Source organism: Poecilia formosa, unplaced genomic scaffold (assembly GCF_000485575.1).
Source record: "Poecilia formosa unplaced genomic scaffold, Poecilia_formosa-5.1.2 Scaffold400, whole genome shotgun sequence".
Classification (NCBI taxonomy): Eukaryota; Metazoa; Chordata; class Actinopteri; order Cyprinodontiformes; family Poeciliidae; genus Poecilia; species Poecilia formosa.
Window position 1 is genome coordinate 226,824 of NW_006800339.1, and position 22,329 is coordinate 249,152.

The 22,329-nt window shown below is 37.5% G+C and overlaps 2 protein-coding genes across 2 annotated transcripts in view; one reads left to right on the forward strand and one right to left on the reverse strand.

The window, feature by feature from the left end:
* Window positions 1-778: 778 nt before the first annotated feature.
* Window positions 779-6,351, reverse strand: LOC103154777 (protein RD3-like). Its single transcript, XM_007576186.2, has 3 exons — window positions 5,927-6,351; window positions 4,238-4,567; window positions 779-1,756 (listed from the first exon to the last, which is right to left on the reverse strand). The coding sequence occupies exons 2-3, from the start codon at window positions 4,537-4,539 to the stop codon at window positions 1,423-1,425; spliced, it is 636 nt and encodes a 211-aa protein (XP_007576248.1). The 5' UTR covers window positions 4,540-4,567; window positions 5,927-6,351; the 3' UTR covers window positions 779-1,422.
* The window catches only part of tdrd9 (tudor domain containing 9), a 24,530-nt gene continuing 7,528 nt past the window's right edge, over window positions 5,328-22,329 (forward strand). The window contains exons 1-24 of the mRNA XM_016663025.1: window positions 5,328-5,370; window positions 6,259-6,277; window positions 7,568-7,668; window positions 7,767-7,837; window positions 8,911-9,132; window positions 11,260-11,382; window positions 11,760-11,840; window positions 12,881-13,045; window positions 13,137-13,240; window positions 13,322-13,438; window positions 13,570-13,654; window positions 13,881-13,938; window positions 14,037-14,141; window positions 15,120-15,217; window positions 15,298-15,429; window positions 16,039-16,201; window positions 17,639-17,702; window positions 18,090-18,153; window positions 18,236-18,280; window positions 18,443-18,496; window positions 20,027-20,143; window positions 20,237-20,344; window positions 21,066-21,166; window positions 21,246-21,416. Of these exons, the coding sequence (XP_016518511.1) occupies window positions 5,328-5,370; window positions 6,259-6,277; window positions 7,568-7,668; window positions 7,767-7,837; window positions 8,911-9,132; window positions 11,260-11,382; window positions 11,760-11,840; window positions 12,881-13,045; window positions 13,137-13,240; window positions 13,322-13,438; window positions 13,570-13,654; window positions 13,881-13,938; window positions 14,037-14,141; window positions 15,120-15,217; window positions 15,298-15,429; window positions 16,039-16,201; window positions 17,639-17,702; window positions 18,090-18,153; window positions 18,236-18,280; window positions 18,443-18,496; window positions 20,027-20,143; window positions 20,237-20,344; window positions 21,066-21,166; window positions 21,246-21,416 (2,411 nt within the window). The remainder of the gene's footprint in view (window positions 5,371-6,258; window positions 6,278-7,567; window positions 7,669-7,766; window positions 7,838-8,910; window positions 9,133-11,259; window positions 11,383-11,759; window positions 11,841-12,880; window positions 13,046-13,136; window positions 13,241-13,321; window positions 13,439-13,569; window positions 13,655-13,880; window positions 13,939-14,036; window positions 14,142-15,119; window positions 15,218-15,297; window positions 15,430-16,038; window positions 16,202-17,638; window positions 17,703-18,089; window positions 18,154-18,235; window positions 18,281-18,442; window positions 18,497-20,026; window positions 20,144-20,236; window positions 20,345-21,065; window positions 21,167-21,245; window positions 21,417-22,329) is intronic.

The following is a 22,329-nucleotide window of genomic DNA, read 5'->3' on the forward strand; positions in this document are numbered from 1 at the left end:
TTCACAAGGAAGTTCTAAATTTAATTTGAAATAAACCAAAGGTCCAAAGCAGAGTTTTGTCATAAAAAAATAAAAGAAAATAGCATTTTTATCCTTGCTGTTTCTGTCTTGAATCAACATAAATAAACATATAGTCTTAGACTTCAATAGTGTCAAAGAAAATCTAGCTTTTTGCAAGTTTTTAATAATTTTGTTTATAAATAGACTTGACATAACAAAATTTGCTGGATGATAAACTGTCCAAGAAATTGTTGCGATTAATGATAATATTGTTTTGAGACCATTTTCAGCTAATATAATAGTAACATAATAAAGGTGCAAGTTTGCCCTTATAAACATTAATTTTGTAAAGAACTCTCCACACTGCAACTGGAAGACATTTTAAAAAGCCAAAAAAAACTTTACAACACAAAACAATAAATAAAATTAAAGTAATTTTATTCATTTTATCAATCCATTAATAAAATGGATTCTGATGTCTCTAAACAAAATTACTATTCAAAAAATATCAATCAGAATGGAAATTATCCAGCTCATTTTAATTTATCACAAGAGTATTTGAATTTAAAATGGTATAACAAAGCAGCTGCACTGACATGGCAGCCTAAACTAGATGTTTTTTTTAATGGTTTATTGCAGGGCTGGACTGTATGGCTGGAAAAACCTATCATGATATTAGACTTTCACATCAATAATTGTTGATAATTATTGATGGGTTTTTTTGTGATATGTGAAATACTATCAGACCTTTCCTCTTCCATGCACAGTTTTCACTCCACACTTGTAAGCAGTTTTGAGGCACGGTGGTGAAACCTGAAACTGCTGCTTTGCAAGTTACTCAATAGGTTGTTGCTAGGTAACCAAAGAATGAGAGTTGCTAGGTAAAAAAAGAGGGAGTGAGTTAGTTGACTACACCAACCTTGCTTAGCTAGCTGTGAGAGGCTAACAAACCAAAGGCTGTCCTCTGCCTAGATCTCCCAGAATGCTGTGCAGTTCTTGATCGGCATTCAGTGAATATTCTACGTATTGAATATTTGATCAGATGCATTATCTATTGATATTGATCACTTGTCTATCTTGATATACGTTATTGGTTTATTGTCCAGTCCTACTTTATTGCGTAGATTTTAAAAAATGTTGAGGAAAATTGTGTGACTTTTTTTTTGTATTTCTTACATCATGAAAACTCTACATAGAGAAAAAAAAATCTCAAATGTTAATAATGAAAGCATCTTCTTCATATTTACAAACCTATTCTTCGTTACTACAGGATTGCTACAGCCCTCTGGTACAATACAAACTCAAACGAGGGGTTTTCATTAGTACGTAAACCAGTTGTTGGGGGAGAAATATCTTTCACAGAATTGATCCTTGGCTTATTGCAGGGCATTTTCCCATTTCTCCACACTAGGGTGTATCTTCTCACAGTGTTGTACTCTCTCCTTTGGGTCTCAGAGGCACGGGGTAGTAGTACGGAAGATCCCAGGCCCTGCTGGGTGTGAACGAACTTGAGTGGCGCATGGCCCGATCCACATACCCAGAGACCGTTGGGATCTCTTCCCTTTCATGACTTCCACCCTGGGGCATTATGGGAGTGACCGAGCCCTGCTTCTTGTACTGGCTGCTCCAGACCTCCATTGATAAGCCTTCTTCTTCAATTGATTGTCTTTGGCTGAGGAAGTCGATCAGGATGTGCTTGAAGATGGTTGCCAGCTCCCAGTGTCGTACGTCGTTGGTGATGATCACTTCACGAAACCTGTTAAAATTTAGTAACAATGACATTTTATTTGACCATTTATTTCAATCAGGATGTAGTTCATACCTCTAGTTTTTATGGTTTTTATCTCTTTTTTTTTTTTTGAATCAGTTTTGATATTGAAAATTTAATTTTTGGAAAATCTGGATTTATTTTGTACCAATGCACTCTTTGGGTTTCCATATTCTGAAGTGATGTCTGCACACACAGGGCCACCATCTTGTTTGAGAAGTTTTTTGCAGCTTCTATTCTACAGTGCAGTATAGGACCGGGCTACGATTTAATATTTGTTTTATATTGTGAGAATAAAGTCATAATATTACAAATATAAAGTCTAATCAGAATAAAATCAAAATAATATGAAAATAAACTGATTTATTCTGGTAATATTGTATTAGGAGAATGAAGTAGTAGTCCTAAGAGAACTCCACATAAAATAACAAAAAAATTTGGAATATAGAGAATCTTATGAAGTTATACTTTGGTGTAATTTTTACAAATATAGAAACACTTCATCTTTTAACATATCGGCATCTAATTATTATAAGTAACAGGACTTTGAAACAGTTGAGCAAATGATCGTCTATTTTGAAGAAAGAACCACACAGACTGACTGACTCGTGTCAGATCGAGATAATTCTGTTCAAGCTTTTCAAAACAATTTTTTGTAATTTTATGACGTTCTTCTAGTAAAACCATCTTTATTATGGCAATATTCTTGTATTTAAACAAAAATTTTGTGGCCTGGTCCTAAACTTTGCTGTACAACTCACAGAAGGGATGATGGAAGTCAAAACCACTTTTTGAAAATATTTTTTGTCATTTGCAATTTCCTTTTTTAGTAAGGAAAGCAAGAAAATAATTATAGCATTACTGCAACATTGGATCTGGTAGATTTTATTTTTAAGTTATATCTCCCAGCCATCATCCTGGCATTTTTAAGATGGGACATATTCAGAAAAGGCCACAGAAACATCTCAGTCGTGCTATTTCTCACTTTTTTATGTTTTGGTTATATAAGCGCACATTAATGACCCGGCTGTGAGTTGTTTTGTGTGATAAGTGGGTCACAGCGCTGCTCAGTCATATGCTCTTCATCCTTTTTTTTCCCTTTCTAGCTAAAAACTGAGGGGAAACCCTTCTAGTCACGCCATACGAAGCCTTTCAGACCTTTCATGATCACACATTAAACACTTATTAACCTTTCAGTGCAGCAGATAATTGAGTATTTCAGTGAAATCTTTTACATGTGGATACAAGAACATAACTTGGCACATATGTTCTAAGTGCTTACATTCATGAAAAATGTTACTGAAAAATTCAAGTTGGTCAAGAAAAATTTATTTTTCTATTAAATTAACAAATATTTATCACACACTTTTTGAGTAAAATCCTAAATTGTCATAGAAATAATATTTACTGATTAGATATGCCATGGAAAAAATAATTTGTGCACTATTGGCATTTGATTGAGTTTGGTGTCAAATCAGAGCCTACATATTTGGAACCAGAAAAATCATACATATTTTCATGTTCTTGTTTCCTTTTTCTGGTGGATATTTTTTCAAAATGACCACCATTGTTGTTATGATGGGTACAGCTAACCAAAAAGTTAGGTACACAAACCACTAATTTATAAAAACAAGAAACTTGGCTATGCTAACATAAACCATTAAGCAAACAAAAAATGTGTAGAACCAAATGCTAAATTGCAACACAAACAAAAAGTTTACGCTAAACACACAAAACAATTAGCGGCAGCTTGTGCTAAACTCCTAAATACACATGAAAAAAATAGCTAAGCTCATACTGCACTGTTAAACACACAAAACAATTAGCAGAAGCTTGTACTAAAGCGCTAAATATTCAAAAAAACATTAGCATAAGTTTACGCTAAACCACTAAGTACAAAAAAAAGTATGGATGTTTATCCTAAACTGATAAATACAGCAAAGCAATTAGCAGAAATTTATGCTTACCCACTACACACAGAAAAATTTACAGAAGATTAGTTTGTTTAGCTAAATCACTAAACAAACAAAAAAATAGCAGAGATTTATGCTAAACTGCTAAATAAGGCAAAAACAAAATTAGCAAAAGCTAATGCTAGCCATTAAGACAACTGCCTTTTGGTGTCTCACATTTTTATTTCCTTCCAGTTGACGACCAGACCAGCGTGAGACTTGCAAACAGCAACGTCTCACATTTTTGTGTCCAGTTTTGCTACGTGTTATTACTGTAAAGTCGTATGAACGGGATGAATAAAATGAAAAACATACGATGTGACATAAAGTTCGTCCATGACATGAAAATGGGTAATTTTATGGCAATACTTTGTTTAAAAATGGTGGCCATCTTGAAAAACAGAGACCTTTCTGAAATTCAAGTGGGTAAATATGTGATTTGTGGGGTGACCTTGGCTCTAAGTTGTGTTGATATAGTTGAAGCTGGACATTGTTGGCATTAAAACAAGAAAACAACCTTGAGACGACGGTGGCTGTGTCGACGGGTGGAACCTGTGAGCAGAGGAACTCCAGCTGGTGCAGCTCTGACGACGAGACGAGGGTTCGTAGGTTGGGGTATTTCTGGAACCAGTGGAGACCCAGGGCGCTGTGAGCCAGCCGGTTCTCCCGCTCCAGTTGTCTTGCCAGACGTTCTCGCTCCTCCACGTGCCACAGCAGCTCTGTGAGCAACATATGGCCGAGCACAGGCTCCACTCGGCTTGGAGGTCGAGTCTGTGCTCTCGTTTGATTGGACCATTTCATCCAGCCGAACAGAGGCATGGCTCTTTATGCTAACAGGCCCTGAAAACTGAGGAAATGAGTATTAATCTGTCTTCATTATAAAGTAATAATTAACAGTGGAATTTTGTTGCATATAAAATTTCATTTATATGCAACAAATTAAATTTTGTTGCATATAAAGTGCTTTTCCATAAAAAAAATAATTCTAAATGCTTTTATTTTATTTTATTGAAATTAAGCTCTTATTTTCATTATTTTATTTTTCTTTGGGATCAAGTATTTTTGAATTTATTTGAATTTTTAAAAATGCAGGGCTGCAGCTAAATTATTTTAGTAATCGATTATTCTTTCGATTATGTTTGACGATTAATCGATTTAAAAATTCTTGCACATTTTGCAGATTGTTCATTTTAACCACTTAAACTTATTTTATACAACATTACACAAATAATTCAATTCCTGTTTTAAATAAAAAATATTTTATTGCCTAAAATGTAATTAATTTAGTGTACACTTGATCATTTGTAGCAAAGGATTCATCTGCTGCTAAAAAAGTTCTTCTCGCATTAACTTGTGAAAAGCCCATTCTGCCTGACTTAACATTAATACAATGTGGGGCTAATCAGCTGATAAATTTTTGGATTAACCGATTGATAAGGCAGAAAAAGGTGCTTAGTAAGGATTATTATTATTTTTAAAGGTTTTGTTGGCTCTAGTGGCATTTATTTGGAAGTAGCCTGACAGGGAAGAGGGCCACGAGAGAGGGGATCAAACCAGGCCGGGAATCAAACCCGTGACCACCGGCATGAGGACCAAGGCCTCAATACATGGGCCGCGCCCTGCCCCTGTGCCACCACAGCACCCCCATTAGTAAGGATTATTTTTAACTGAATTTCAACCAGGCGAAATTAAAACTATACCGCTTGAGTAGGAACTTATTTGCAGACAAAGAAGGGTTTTTATTCATCTTAAATTCAAAATATTTATATTTTGTGTACAGTTTTGTTCTAATTACTGCCCTAAATATGTTATTCCAGCAGTTGGCCTTTTTTGTGTCTGTCAACAATTACTAAATTAGTTGACAATACGGTTACCCATTCCAGCCGTACTGTGGCTATATTTCAGTTCAGCTCCAGTACTGAGCTGTACTGCTGATAATTTTTTTGTAATATTGACCCAGATGAGCAATGTGACCTCTGGTCTGATCGGGTCGATGACGGTTTTCACTTCAAGTCAAACGGCGCTCTGATTTGGCCCAGATTTCTCTGTGTGACTCGTTCTGTTGCCGCCTGCGGGGTCCAAGGTCAGCCTCATCAAAACTGCATAGTGGTGTTTTGAATAATACACAACAGAGCCTTTAGGCATCAGAAGGGGTTTGCACATGCACATAAGACTGAAATCTCAAAGAAAATAAATCTGTACTCACTGGTGAAACAAAACTGCACTGCTGACTCTGCTGTAAGCTTTTGAGAGACTTGGCACAGAAGAGCTGCTCACATGGTGCTCCCTCCAGCGTTGCGCTTCTATAAATCTACTGTAGCAAAGTTGCCTCTTCCTCCTGCTTCTTTTGGTGGTAAATGTTGAGTTTTGGCTGCAGTCCTGGACTGTTTTCTCCTTTTTCTTTTGTTCTGCGGTGATTGTCTTGTCCTCCCACTGCTCCCGTCACACAGACTTTGTCGGGGAGAGTTAGTCGCCCGCTGCTAACTGACTAAGAGCTGTCACCTCTCCTATCCTTTCACCTCACTCTCCTCTGTGCAGTGTGCAGCTTTGTTGTAAGGTCAGCTGCTTTGTAGCTTCCACGATATGTGTGCAGTGGAGAGAAAGAGGATGAGAGTGCATGTGTGCTCACAAGCCGTGGGTGTATTTTGTTCAAGCCCTCGTATTGCTGTCTGTTTTTGCATTGAAATGCTCGGCTTGCTCACACTGCAAGGCGCGCTTCTCCTCAGGCCACAGAGCAAACGGCCTGGCTGAGTGTGCCAGAGCGAAATTCAAAAGGAGGAGAGAGTTTGAGTAAAGTAGCTAGTGTGGTAAATTAGGTATGTTGCAATTAATCGCATGATAAATTAAAACGAGCTCAATAATTTGCATTTGCATTATTTATCATCTTTTACCAAAAACTGGTTATTAAAAGTCTCCAGTCTGGGCCTGTGGTCCCACTTAGCTCTTTAATTGAAGGACAATTTTGTTTACAGAAACTCCATAATTGATTGTTTTTATTTAGTTTTGATATTTAAAATATCCCATTGTGAAATGTTCATTAGAAATGGAAGTTTATTGATCTTTGAGAATGTTATGTCGTTACCATTATATCACTTTTAAATGGTCTCAAAATAACAATATTATCGTTTATCGCAATAACTTCTGGGGTAATTTATCGTCCAGGAAAAATTATCGTGACAGGCCTGTGGGCAATAAGGCTTAAAAAATAAATTAGATTTTTTTTGTACTATATTCATTAATTCTAATAATAGCAATAAAATCAAGATTATGGACATGTATTACAATCTTCTTCATGAGACTGTCTTGGGAAAATGTTCCTACCAACAATAACACTTTGAAGAATCTGAATTGATGAGTTACAACTTTTAATTTCCCTTTGGGATCTATAAGTTATTTTTGAATTTAAATTTTAATCTATTTTTTGTGCTTACTTGAAAAAAAAAATACAAATGACAAAATATTTTCAAAAAGTGGCCTTTATTTTTTTTAACCCTCCTGAGAGTTGCTTTAAGGCCAGACTACGATACTTTTAAAAAATTATTTAATTACGAGAATATAGTCATAATATTAGCAGACTAGTGATGCAATTTTACCAGAACAAAGTCTTAAAATTACAAACAAAAGTAATTGTGACATGCTTTAAAAAAAACACTTAGCCGTTTTTGGGCAATAATTTATAGTATTTTGGTGTCTGAAAATGGAAACTTTTCAAAAACCTCCAGATTAAGTCACAGTGGAACGGCACTGAGCCGTTACCTAGCAACCCCAGCCAAGCCCGGCCCGTTACCTAGCAACCAAACGGAACTCCACTACATTGCTGGGACATAAAGGCAGAAGTTTAGAACAGGAATGTGACTGCTTATGTTGCTTTTCTCAGTCCGGTTAAACCTGATGATTCCAGCCAGAAAGCTGATGTTGGACGGATCCAAAACCCAGAACCTTCGAGGAGTGAGTAATGGATTACATGATTTAGTAGTAGATTCCACCCACATACAGTACTAGATTGTTGTGAATTTACCTCTCCCTTCACTGTTTTGAATGTTTAGGTCCTCCTCCTGTTTCTCCCTGCTCCAGTTTTGAATGCCCAAGCTTACCCATAACCAAAGACAAGGAGCAGGTAAGGCACTAATGCATTTTCCTCCTGGAGTTTATTTTTGGGTCATTGCAGAGTTTTACTTAAATTGACATTATGTCCTCAGGACAGAAGCCCACTAAGTCTTAATGTTTGCTTCTAAGAAGTGCAGTTACTTTTATATGTGCCTGTACAGCAGGAGCCCACATTGAGTGTTATTAGTGTCGTGAATATCAATGGAGTTATTCAAGCGTTGACTCTTTTCACCTTCTAATGTGGGTAAAATATAATTTCATATTGTCTTAAATCAGCTTAGAACATCCATTAAGGACTCATCGATATGAGGATTTTAGCCGATGTTAGATAATATTTCTGTTATGGTTGATAACCGATATTTACCAATATTATATTTTTTTTATACGGCTGAAATAATTTATCAGATTAATTGTGATAAATCGATAATTTTAATTACTGTCAACTAGTTTAGTAATTGATTAATCGCTAACTAGCATATTTTGACACAAAATAGGTCAAATGATGAAAGTAAAACATATTCAGAGCAGCAATTAAGTCAAAATTGTACAAATATACATATATATTCATATTTTTCATTTAAGATTAAAAAAAAAACTATCTGTAAATGTTCTATCCAAAACTCCGTAAGTGTAATAGTTTTAGGTTCACCTGGTTCAAATTCTGTAAAAAAAAAAAAATAAATAAAATAATCATATTAAGCACTGTTGGTCTAAGAAAAGAATAAACAAATCAGCCCTACACTCTTCTGTCAAGCAGAAATGTTTTTTTAGCTGCAGATGCATTATTTTCTACAAGTGATCAAACTTACTCTAAAGGAATTCTATGTTGTCGCATTTTAGGCCATAAAATGTTTATTTTCTTGTTATAAAAAGTAATTTGTGTAATGTTGTATAACAAATACCACATGGGCAGTCCCCACTCTTATGAAACACTCACAAATGTCAAGAAAATCAAAATACACATTGGTTTTTAATGTCGGCCCAGTATAGTCACCAATGCACTATAATGTCTGTTTCTTTATTTGCAGTGACATGATGGTTTATTCCAACAGGTTCACTTTAACTGTCCTCATCTGCTTCTAGCTAATTTCCTTCATAGAAAGCAACTCGGTTGTGATCGTTCGAGGAGCCACCGGCAGTGGCAAGACCACCCAGCTGCCACAGTTCATCTTGGACCACTACAATGAGAAAACCGCCTCCTGCAACATTGTGGTCACACAGCCGCGCAAGATTGGAGCCACCAGTATCGCTCGCTGGGTTGCTGCTCAGAGGAAGTGCATCCTGGGCAGTCTGGTGGGATATCAGGTTGGTACACCTGTGAAGTAGTAAGTGAGTTTGTGTTTGACATACTGATGTTTGTGCACATTAATTTACGACCAGTGTTTTAAATTCTGGTTTTATTTAGAAATCTTAAAGCAAAAATGGATGTTAAAGGGGACCTTTTACTCAAAATTCACATTTTGCTTATTTTTATACTTCCATTTATGTCTCTACTGCTTCTAAAAACCCCAAGCCCAAGTGTTTAAAAAACACAACCAAACTGACCAAAGTAAAAAAAAAAAGAATCACCGAACTGTTTTTTGGCAATAAGTTGATTATTTTTGGTGTCTGGAGTCAGGAACCTACAGAATAATTCACATTCAACGCATCGTTACCTAGCAACCCAAGTGGAGCTCCAGCATGTTTGGTTAACTGTACGTGCTGTACAATGGCTGCTGGAAAAGAGAAGGGTTTTTCTGTTGACTTACCATCCAGAAATCACTGGTTGCATTTTTATTGGTTGTGCAGCAAGCTCCACTTCTGCTGTTCAAAGATGTACGGTTACATAATTACACATCTTTAAGCAGCCATTTTCACATGCAAGTGTAAATGTTAAGTTGGGGGCGTGGTCAACAGCATTATTTGGATTTAAAGTGACAAGACTCCTTAAAGCAGGTCATTTTAAAATGAGTGGACTAAAATCTCATGATCTAAGAATGAGTTTGTGCAAAAAAAAAGTGACGAAAAAAATGTTTTTTATTGCTAATAGACCTATTCTAACCTGTTCAAGAAAGCATAATGGGCCACCTTTCAGTTTGTTAAAGATATTAAGCTACTGGTAACTAGCTGCTAGTATACCCTTGCTAGCTAGCTATTTTAGGCTCATTATGGGTAGCAGCAAATTTTTTGTCAGCTGAACAATGTTCTTCATCATTGTCTCACTTCTGTTGCCAATCCATGCGACTTATTTATAATAAATTTTGTCATCCATTTCTGCTGTGCTACATGTCTTAAATGTCATTCATAAGAGTCTTAAATTTGAGTTGGTGAAACCTGCAGAAACCCTGCATAAAGATAGAACGTGTAACTGATTGCAAATATTATGATGACCATAATATTAGATCTGTAGTCTTTTTTAAAAAAGCCTTCACTGCATCTGTTTTATCACCAATAAGTTGTAGTTTTCACGTGTTTACACTGTTTTGAGTGATTTGTTGCTAGAATGTCTGGCTGTGGTGTGCACAGCTCTGAAACGGTGCGTCTTAAAATAACTGTTCTCCGCTTGGTTCAGACCTCTGGAGGTACGGATGATGTCACTGTCAGTGGGAGAAAGACAGTCACCGCTCAAATGAAATGTTTTTTATTTTATGACTTCCACACTCCAGTAATATTTGTTGTTTGTCCAGATTTTTACATACACGTAAAAATGTATGTATTTACATTTTTACATACACGTAAAAATTTAAAAAAAGAGTGAAAACATTTTGTTTTCACTCTTTGACATTAAATCAGACAAAACCTCCTGTTTTAGGTTTACAAGTGGTACTTATATTAGTTAATGCCAGAGTATTTGTTCTTCAAGTCGGTTGTTTGCATACATCAGGCAAAGGAATTCAGACCTTCAGAAGTCTGATTCATTCTTGAGCTGAATTTCCAGATGTCTGAAGGTGAATCTTTTATCTTTTCAAACAATTAAATGCAAATATAACTATCATGGGAATTTACAACCACAATGGTTTTCACACACGAGACGAGTTGTACGTTGTTACAGCAATAAATTTAACTGCATGAAAGCTTGATAATTTCCATTTGTATTTTTTTTTTCTTGACTCTTTCTACCAAACACTGGATGACCAAAGGCTTCAGTCTGGAGCATCTGTCTCAACTAATACATTTTTGAAGGACAATTTTGTTTACAGAGAACTCAGTTTCCATTTTATTTGCTATTTTGTTTATTTATTTTGCACATTTAAAATGTCTTCCACTTCCAGTGTTGAATATTTCTTAGAAACTAAAGTGTTTCGATCTTTAGAGAGTGCACCATTATATTTCTTGAAAATGGTCTCAAAACAATAATATTATCGTTTATCATTAATCAAAAACAGCTGACTGACCTGTTATTCTGTTAACAGATATGACTGTGTTTGTCTTTATTTTTGGGGTTTTTTTTAGGTTGCACTGGAGAAAATGGCCACAGAGCACACACGTCTAATTTACATGACAACAGGGGTTCTGCTGCAGAAGCTCGTGTTGGCCAAATCTCTCACAGAGTACTCTCACATCTTTGTAGATGAGGTATGTGGACAGAAGATTTGCTTTTATGCATTTTCTCCTGCATCATCCTGTCCTCCAGAAATTATACCTCGTGTTTTTTTTTTCTTATTGTTTTTTGTTTTGTTTTGAGAAATATTATTCATGTTTTACCTGTTTAATCGTGTTTTATTGTACTGCCCTTTGTTTTCACTGGACACCTGCTGCCTGTGTAAATGTTGAGTGTAACCTGAGGGCGAGTTTCCAGAGATTTTTTTTTGTGGGATAAAAAGACAACACAAAACTCTGGAGTGCTCAGTTCTAGTGTGCTGACAGAAAACTGCCACCATTCTCATAATATTTAAAAAATGTGATGTATAATAATGTACAGAATATGTGCTGAAGTCTTTTCTGACTTCAAGGTTCATGAGCGCAGTGAAGAGATGGACTTTCTGTTGTTGGTGTTGAGAAAACTCCTTCATTCCAACTCTCGTCATGTCAAGGTAACTAGTGCCATCAATATATATTACTGGATACGATGTCACCTATTAGCAGCTACTACTATGCATTGAGTCATACAAATAAAACCACACTGTTCTGTTGCAGGATGAACAGGAATCTGTACCGCCCTTATTTCTTATCCGATTTTTATAAAATGTGGTTTGAATTAAAGCTGTGAAAAATTATGATTTAAAACGTAACATGCATTTTCCTTAGATATTTATATGAGACTTTGGTTTCTGTTCTATCAAAAATGGAAGAGAGGACGGACGATACAAGTGATGTAATATTTATATTTTATGTACATTTTTACATAATTGCTGCCGTAGTTTGGTAAAAATTTAACAAACCATTTATGAAACGTTTCATCCAATTTGATGATTATGAATATCGCCACATTCATTGAACAAATGAGGAAATTAGTCCAGTTTTCATCGTTTATCAGAAGGTTCAGCGGCTGCAGTGCGTCACAACAAAGAGAAAATAATGCAGAAACACAAGTGGAGAACAACTCAAAGTCACTTTCATTTTTTTTCCCCCATGCTCTCCGTGTCAGCTTTACTCAACATGGAGACCCGTTGCCATGGCAACTGACTGACAACAGCTCCAGTAGCTGTTGTCAGTCTTGAGAAGAGATTACATTCAAGTGTATAAGGAATCAACACCAAAAAAAAAGTTTTTAGAATATATTTATCAATAAGTGGTCGCATAAACAAAACGGTGGTTGATTAGCTAATTTAAACACTTGCTCTACTGATGATCGAGCTGGGTGCTAATTAACCCTTGCTAGCTCGTTCACTTTTTTGCATCTGTCATGGTTGGGTGCAAATTTATTGCCAGTTGGCTGGACAAAGTTCATACATTTCTGTGGCTATATCAGTCTTAAATTTCATTCATAACAACCTCAAAAAGTCTTAAATTTGAGTTTATGCATAGCAGTGTGTGCCACACAATGTCCAATCCAGTGGTATACATCAATGATTAGTGTATCCAAGAAACATTTGCTTCAGCTTGTGTCTGTAACACGATGTATTTTGGGCAGATAATCCTCATGTCGGCCACCATTAACTGCAGAGAGTTCGCCGAGTACTTCGCCACGCCCATTTGGGGCAAGATGAGCCCTGCTTATGTGTATGAAGTGGAGGGCGCTCCCTTCACCATCGAAGAGTTTTACCTCGACGACCTTCAGAAACTGTATCCCTACCGGGTGAATAGATCTGAATACACGTTTTCAACACTTCTGTTCTCGTGGTTTTTGTCCAAGCTGTTAATATGTAAAGTTTGTGGGCTCAAACCAGATCGAGCCGCCGCATCCAGATGACCTGTTGATCTCGCCTAAGATGTACGACCTTGCCATCAGTTTAATCCAGAGCTTTAATGAGATGGAGGGCAAAGATTTCAGGTGAGGCTTCATTATATTAAGGCTTTAGTCAACTTTTAATTGTTAATCGGAAAGTATAATTTGCATAAATGTGCCGAGTAGCAAAGTTGAGGAGGGAGGGACGCCTTTGTCAGAAAGAGGAAGCGTTTTGGTTTTCCTTCCTGGCATACATGAGATTCGCTGCATGCAAGAGAGTTTGGCCAAGCTCGCCAACCAAAGGTGAGCGAATATTACTTATTTTTATCGTTTTTACCTTGTTTTGCATAGGTAAAAACAAAAAGATGAGCAGATCAGTCTAGAGAAAGGAAATGGACGCCTCGCTGTTTTTTAAATGCGCTTCTGTGGCTCAGATTGCAGGTTTATCCTCTCCATTCATCCGTGACTCTGGAGGAGCAGAATGGTGTGTTCCTGTCCCCGGTCCCTTGGTACAGGAAGGTAAGAGCTGCTGACTTCACTCCATATGCCATCTGTGAAACTTCTGTATGGGCTATTGGGCTTTTTACATGCATTCTGCAGTAAATGCATGCAAAATGGAGAAATTATTTTGTCCATTTTTATTCAAAGCAGAGAATTGATTTCTCATTCTCAGCTCTGTCATCACTGATAGGAAAGAGGAAGTTCATTGTAGTCCCTGTATTTAATAATCTCTTTACCTTCTCAGGTCATCCTCTCTACCAACATCGCTGAGAGTTCGGTGACTGTGCCAGACGTTAAATACGGTGCTTCTTATTTATTATTTATCACTAATCGTTGCTTTCTTTAGCTTATATTGGACTAAATATAACAGATTTTTGGCTTTTTTTCCCCCCTTGTACAGTTATTGACTTCTGCCTGGCCCGTCATTTGGTGTGTGACAAAGATACTAATTACCAGTCTCTGCGTCTGACCTGGGCGTCCAAAACCAACTGCAACCAGCGCAAAGGTGAAGCAACTTCAGCTGAGGGCCAGGGCCGCTCAAAAGGAGCAATGCGCAATTTAGGATCAGTAAGAGAAAAAATTTTATGAGAAGAAAACAAAAAACTCAGTATAGTCATGGATTCACAAACTGAAACTTTTCTTTTAGTTTGGGATTGAGGTGTTAAAGGGGACCTTTTATGCAAAATTCACATTTTGCACATTCTTACATTTCTATTTTGGTCTCTGCTGGTTATAAAAAAAAGCCCCAGTAGCTTCTGGCAATAAGTTAATGATTTTTGGTGTCTGAAAAATTAGCTGTTTCCAAAACTTCCCAATTTGTTACATCATATTGAACACTGCACTGTTAGCTAGCAACCCCAGCTGACCTGAGCCCGTTACCTAGCAACACCAGTGGATCTCCTTGCATGTTTTACTGCTGTATGCACAGTACAATTGCTGTTGGAAAAGAAACCACTTGCTGCATTTTTGTTCATTGTACAGGAGGCTCTACTTCTGCTTTTCAAAGTTGCACAGTTGTATAATTGCATAAAGGTTAGCAGCCATTTTCACATGCCAGTGTAATTGTTGAGTTTGTGGGCTCGACCAGCAGCTGCTTATTTGGATTTAAAGTCACAAGAGGCCCTAAAACATCTCATTCTGAACAGAGCAGAATAAAATCTGATTATCTAAGGCTGATTTTCTGCAAAAAATGTAATGAAGAAATGTTTTGTATAGGCCATAGTCATCTGTAAGGAAGTTTTAATGCCAAAAGTCATGTTTAAATCACACCATCAGAGATATCTGACGTCTTCCGTTTTTGTGTTTTCAGTTGACCAGTCAGTGGAAAGAGACTTAGTTCAGTTGGACAAGCACATTATTTTTGAATTTGAGCCCCAAACAGAAAATCACAAATGTGATGCCTTTCTTTGGTGTAATTAGTGATTTTATGGGAATATTTTTTTTTGTATGTTGTGATTGCAAAATATTTGTTTAAAACTGGCAGGGAGGGCAGGCCGAGTGTCAAAAGGCTTCTGCTACCGTCTCGTGACCAGAGCTTTCTGGACAAATGAAATCCCTGAATATATGATTCCAGAGATGCAGGTGAGGGCAGAGCCTTTTTTTGTTTCGCCATAAATGCTTTCTGAATCCGACTTTAACCGCCATGTCGTCCCTCCCCTTAGCTTGCTCCTCTGTCGACCATCCTGCTAAAGGTCAAGCTGCTGGACATGGGGGACCCTCGCTCCCTCCTGTCCACTGCGCTCTCGCCTCCCAACCTGTCCGACATTGTTAGGACCGTTCTCGAGCTCATAGAGGCAAGTAAAGCAGGCGCTAAACATGACGCTACCTGATTAATCAGTCATGATTGATTAATCGAAAAATCTTAGGCTGTCTATTATATTTTGCTGTACAGTTGATCTGAATTCAAAATCTAAATAAACAGAAGCTGGAAAAGATGCTTGTCAAACAAGATGGCCGCCGTGAGCGTGATGATGTCACCAACTATTGAAACCCAAGAAACAAAATCTAGATTTTCCAAAATTCAAATTCCAAAAATCTGATTAATCGATTAAAAAAATTTTTTATCAGTCACTAAAAAAATCCATTAATCGTAAATTTAAATTGTCAATTAATTTAACCAGTTTATCTATGTGTATTGATTAATCACTTGTTTGATGATTGTTTTTTTTTTATTGATTTAATCGGGTTAAAACTCCATTGTTGTAGTCATGGTGCATGACTTTTATGATGGGAGACTTAATTAGTCTCCCATCATAAAAGTTTATGGAAGTCTTACATTTAATTGTCGTTAATCTTATTCATAATAAGAATAATTCATAATCTGGTATGTCAGGAGGTGCTGTAATGTTTTCTGAAGAAAGAATCAAGATTCTTTTTCGCTGTGTGGATGTTTGATTCTTCAGATGGGCGCGCTGTCCGCGAAAAGTGACGGCAAAAATCAAAGCGAGGATGGCGAGCTGACCTTCCTGGGCCGCGTTCTGGCTCACCTGCCTGTGGACCTTAACCTGGGGAAGATGATCGTTCTGGGCCACGTCTTCGGCTGCTTGGACGAGTGTCTCATCATAGGTCAGTTTGACGGTCCTGATATCAGCTGTTCAACGGCCTGTTGCTCAGGAGAAATGTTAACTCCACATTTCCCTCCATGTTTCATCTTAGCTTTTGATTTCTACACTTTTTTTGCCAGCTTTTAAAAAGTACAGATGTTTCAATAATTGGCCTCAAAATTCTTAAATGCATCTAAAGCTGAAATGATTAATCGTGATTAATCGATTATTGAAATAATCATCAAGTAACTTAGCAGACTTACTGAAAAAAACCCAACAAATTATAAATACTAGTTAAGAGAAAACTACAAAAATAAATATACATTTACGCTAAAAACACTTTTGACTGTCAAAATGTTTTACCCAAAACTTTTATATTCAGCTGGTTCAAATTCAGTACAGAATGCTACGTTGTTGTGCTTTAGGCAATAAAATGTTTGTTTTTTTATTTAAAAAGGACTCTTTGTTTATTTGCATATTTTAATGTGTTTCTAATATTGTGGAAAAAGTGTCAAGTAATGGAATGAAAAGTCAGCAGATTTGTAATTTTTTAATCCGATAAAACTGATTAGTTAACGACGATAAACAATAATTACAGCCCCAAATACATTCAGATTTTTTTAAATTTCACTTGAGTTTGACATTTTCCACTTATTTCTTCTTCCATCTCTGTATTAACTTTTCAAACTCAGTTTCTTCTGCAACTTTATAAAAGGTTTAAAGAATAAGAGCATCTTAGTCACTTTTAATTTATAAAACCATGTTAATTTAATGCAATCAAAAAGTTGTTTCTAACTCTATACTATAGAAGTGTTAGTACTGAATTAATACTTCTGTATTTAACTTGTGAAGTTGAGTTAAAATAAGTTTTGAAAGCTATGAAATGGTTTTTGGTAGTTTGTGGAGGTTTTAAGTTCGTTACTAATCTGAAATTGTTGGAGTCGTTGTCCAATAACTTGTTAATATTACTTTCAAATCAGAAGAAACATGTTGCTAAAAACAAGACGGCTGCATGTGGTCATGCAAAAACCGGGAGAGAAATGGCTCAATTAAAAGAAATACGTTACTAGAGCTGTTAATTTTCAGCTTAAAGACAATTCTGAGCGTTTGTGCCTCCAGGGAATTGCTTTCCGTTATGCTTCTTTCTTTCTTTTATACCTTTATTCTCCTCCTCTAAAGGTTCATGATGCCGTAGAAGCTCTGTAACTTCTATAAAACAACCATGATCATGCGACTTTAAGTTTTAGAAGCTTTTTCTTTGTCCTCAGATATTTTCCAAGCACTAGAATTACGTCAGCATTTAGGAGTTAGTTTGCCTCGTATTTTTCTGATCAACTTGGTGCAACATGAAAGAAATGCAGCCTGGCTTTAAGTGTTCTGCAGTTTACTCATTATTTGTGTTTGTAATCTGTATTGGTGAGTTTTAGTGTATGTTAAATAAATGTTTCTTTATTTTCAGCTGCATCTCATTCTCTGAAGAGCTTCTTTGCCATTCCGGCCATGCAGCAGCTTGCAGGCCACAGGTGAGTCACATCATAAACGCTAAATAACTTATTCAAACAGTTTATCATAAAAAAAAAAAGATTTGGAGGTTAGCTCAGGAGGTTTGTACACAAAGTTTGGAAATGCTTGATTTGCATAATATGCTTGATGTTTAAACTGCACAGTTTTGTAATAAAGCACAACCCAACATTCAATTAAAAGCCTAAATTTGGAAAATGCTAATTAATTTCTAAAACATTTTTTGTGGATTCTGACTCTGACATCACATTTGATGTGTACCTGCCATAAAAATTGAAGACCTCTCCATTCTTTGTAGGTGGGAGGAATAAATAGTAAGAAATACTTCAAACTGTGACTGGCTGATGAATGATTTCATGGCACAAAATGTTTTACTCCTGTGATTTCAGGAGCAAGCTGGCTTTTTCCCGTGGCACGCCGAGTGACTCGATGGCCGTCGTCAATGCCTTCAGGGTGATTTTAAGTCGCGTGTTTCATGTGAAATCTGATGTTTCTGTTTGTGGGACTGTTTTAAAACCCTTCTTATTTTGTTAAGGCGTGGTACGCCGCCAAAAAGAAAGGACAACTGAGACACCCAAAGGTAAATAAACTTAACACCTGATGTACGATAACCGGAAAATTCAAGAAGCTTTGAAATTTGTGAGGAGAGATGCTGATTCCAGTTCAGCTCCTGTTTCTTTATCTACACCAGTAACACCAGAGCGTTGATTTCTCGGATGAACACGGATGTTCTTCTTTGCAGGATGAGCTGAGCTGGGGCAAAGAGAACTTCATTCAGATCAAGAGGATCAGAGAGGTGCAGACATTATGCAAAGTTTGGTCATTTAGGTTTTATTTGCATTTCAAGAAAAATGCAGTTGAAATTCACATAATTGGGAAAATCAGTTTCAAATGTTTTCAATTCAATCAATAATCAAACATTTGCACAAAAATTTTCTTTCTGGCGAAAGTTGAACCTCTTAAACTTGTGAACAGAAACGTATGCGGCGTTTTAGGAAAATTGTGGCCTGTGATTTTACAGAAATATTGATTCAAAACGTTCAAATGGCTCAACTTGTTATGAACTGTGTGACTCTGTGAGAGCATCACACAGAGTGTATGTACCAGATAACTGGACATTATCTGGAAAACAAACAAATCATCACCCTCCTACTACTTCCTGTCCTCTTCTTCACTGTTTTTGTCGTTAGTAACATCCAGATGTGGAAACAAAAGTGTTTCCACTGCAGTTTTTCAAACTACATCCTTATTGATGCAGCTAAAAAACAATCTTAGTGAAAAAGTGTTTTTTCAAAATTGGTGTTTTTTTATTTTATTTTTTCTTTTTCCATATAATCAAAGATTCTACTAGAAAACTTGCCAAGCCCGGTGGATGGGTGCTAGTTCGTTCATTCATCCAGCAGCCTGTTGTGTTTTTGAGTTAAAAAATGTTTAAAGTTTACAGAAAAATTTAAAATATCACTTGATAATTATGTTATTTAAATATTGGAAGATTAATACCTGAACACCAACTATAAAGTCTTAGAAAATGCAAACATTTTAAAAAAGACCTAAAATAAATAAGCAATGCTTTGACTGGTGGGGGCTCAAGTAAAGCCTGGTGGCCCGCCAGGCTTATACTACACTGGGAGAAACTCTGCATAATCCCAATTTACACAATTCTGTGATTAATGCAACGCAGCTCGTGAGACACTGGTATCATCTGCATGTAACTGTACTGTTGCAGTTAATCATTAACATACAGGTTAAATAAGATTAGTCCAAGCATTGAGCCTTGTGGGACTCCAGCTGAGTCACAAGGTAGATTGTGAATTTTCCATCTTGCTTGTTGGATGCATCATTTGCTACCCTGATGCGCCCATCGTTCTGGAAGAAGGTAAATCTGGGCTCATTAAATCACATGACCTTCTCAAATTTTGATTCTTCCTTGTAATTTGAAGCCTTTTTCCCCCATTTTGCATCGTTTATTGGTTTTCTAAAAACTACCCAGCTGTTCAGCCTCAATCTCTTGAGTTTTTATCACTTGTAAAGTAGAAACTTGCTGACTTTCACTACTGAACGTGACTTCTACTTTGGTTACATTTAAGCGATGACCGATCACATTGATTCTCTTTTTCCAGTTTCTAATAATGCCTTGGATAGTTCTCAAACAAATTTAAGTAGTTTTCGTGTTATTCTGACATTTTTTGCATGAAAGATGCCAATAATTGGACCCTGCTGAAGCACATATTTTCCAGAGGATAAGTTTTATGAAATGGGAAGCTCATGCCGATTTGCTTTCAGTGCATGTCTTTTGGACAGGCAGCGTATTTACTCCGTTCTCCAGGTTGCAGAGTTGTACGAGGACCTGAAGAAACGCGTGTCCCAGTTCAACATGCACGTCCTGGAAGACTCTCCGTCCCCAGACAACACGAGCATAAACAGGCAGAAGTTCATCCTGCAGGTCAGCCTTCGCTGGAGGATTTCTGTGATTCTGTGCACAACAGATGAGCTGTTGACGTATTTCTATACCTCTATCTTTAATGTTGTGCTTTAGATCGTCATCGCCGGCGCCTTCTACCCAAACTACTTCTTCCAGCAGGAGATCGATGAACGGCAGGCCTGCAAAGAGCTGAACGGCTTCAACCCTCGAACGACAGTCATGGTATCGATGTTTATGTCGGAGTTACGACACCTGGGAATCGGATTTGATTTTGCTGGTTGATTCTAAGAAAAATGTCTGCAGTTACTGAGTAAAACGTGATTCAACTGGTGTATTTTGTTTCTTAAAGGGGCAGAATTATGTAAAATTGACTTTTATTGAGCTTTAAATCATGTGAAAATGTTATTCCTTCGTCAAAAACATACCTGAAGTGTTGCTTTGATTCTTTCATGCATGTTTGAGAAATCATTTAATCTCCATGGCAACCATTCAGCTCTGAAAAACGCCTGGGTGGGCTTAGCCCCTCCTTCGAGCCGCAGCTCCTCCTCAGAGCTGCAATAGAGCAGTGCTCCCCCACTCAGCTCCTTCAGACTAGCCAGCAGCAATTAGCAAACTCCTGGTGGAACTGCTGAGCTACGTTTCAGTAAAACGCTGGTAAGAACGTTGCTAAAGGGTTAACAGAGGAGCCATGTTGTGATGACTTCCTGAAGGCGGAGCTTCAGAAAGAGCAGGAGTTTCTTAAAGAGACAGAGGCCCAATTTCAAGACATTAAGTTATGTAGTGACATTTCTTTTAATTCATATTTGATATATGCATTTTTATTATAACAACTGAAAGTAACATAGTTACTTGATTATGTTACACAAAACTATCGCTTTAATAATTTTGAGAATAACTTACTGTGACTTTATTGTTTGAGTTTTGATTGGTGGTTGTCCTGTAGGTGAGGAACCTCCCTCCATACAGCTTCCTCTATTACAAGCAGCTGCAGTCTTTGTTCCGGCTGTGTGGACAGGTGAAAACTGTCTCCTTCGACTGCTCCAGGTACAAACATCACTGGGGTTTTTCCTTCATGTGAAGTTTTGTTGTTACGATTATCAGTGTCCTGTTTGTGTGTCATCAGAGCTTACGTGGAGTTCCACCGGACCTCCAACGATTCGGGCGTGCTGCCGGAGGTGACGCTCGCCCTGCAGATGGCCCATAAGAGCTTTAAAATGGAGCTGCAGACCTATCCTTCTGAACAGATCGAGTTCTGCACCGGGAGGAGATCATTAGCTCACCTGAAATTTTCACGGTACAGCTCAGTTGTCATGCTGCCACGTTTTGACCCCAACGTGTGCGACTTAACCTCCAGAAAGTAGCAATGCAATCTGTAGTTGGTTGTCTACTGGGCTGCGTTCACACTGCAGCCTGAAGTGATCCAATTCAGATTTTTTTGTCAAATCCAATTTTTTTATTTATTTATTTTTGCCGTCACTGTTCACATTTCCAAATATATATGACCAGTATGTGATCTGCAGCGTGAACTGCAAACGGCCAGAAGATGCCCCGCATGCGCAGTAGAGGGGGCAATAACGTCACACATAGAGCGTGTGCTCCGTGTTTGCAGAAGTAAACATGGATGCTAACGGTGGAGTAGAGCTTACGATCTTAGCGAGCAGAGCCAGCAAATTAACAATTTAATCCTCATTACCGTCTGCCATGGTTGTTTTTCTCCCTGTAGTGACGTTGGTCGAGTGTCGATGCCGTTCAGGACCTGACCGTTAGGATTCAGGTCCCATTTAAACGATCGGATATCCAAGAGGCCTGAGTCGCATTCGATAAAAACCCGATCTGTTGTTGGGACTGTCATAAAAAGATCAGACAGGTGGCATTACTGCAGTGTGAACGCAGCCTTGGGTTAAAATTAGTTTGAATCGATTCGTAACATTTCCTTAGCCTTCCTGTTAGTGTTGTAGTTTGGCCGCCATCCAGCAGAGGGCACCGCTGGTCATCCTTAGGTTGAGCCGTTGAAACAGAAACAAAGATGGCTGCCGTACCAGCACAGGAAAGAGGAACGGTGCAGACAGAGTCCGGTGTGGGATGAAAACGCCCTTCATGCGGTTCTGTTTTAAACACTCGTCAGGCTCCTGAAGTCACCGCCTTCATTCAGCTGAGCTGCATGACGGATCCGTCTGTTCCAGCGTTAAATGTTCATTAGAACTTAG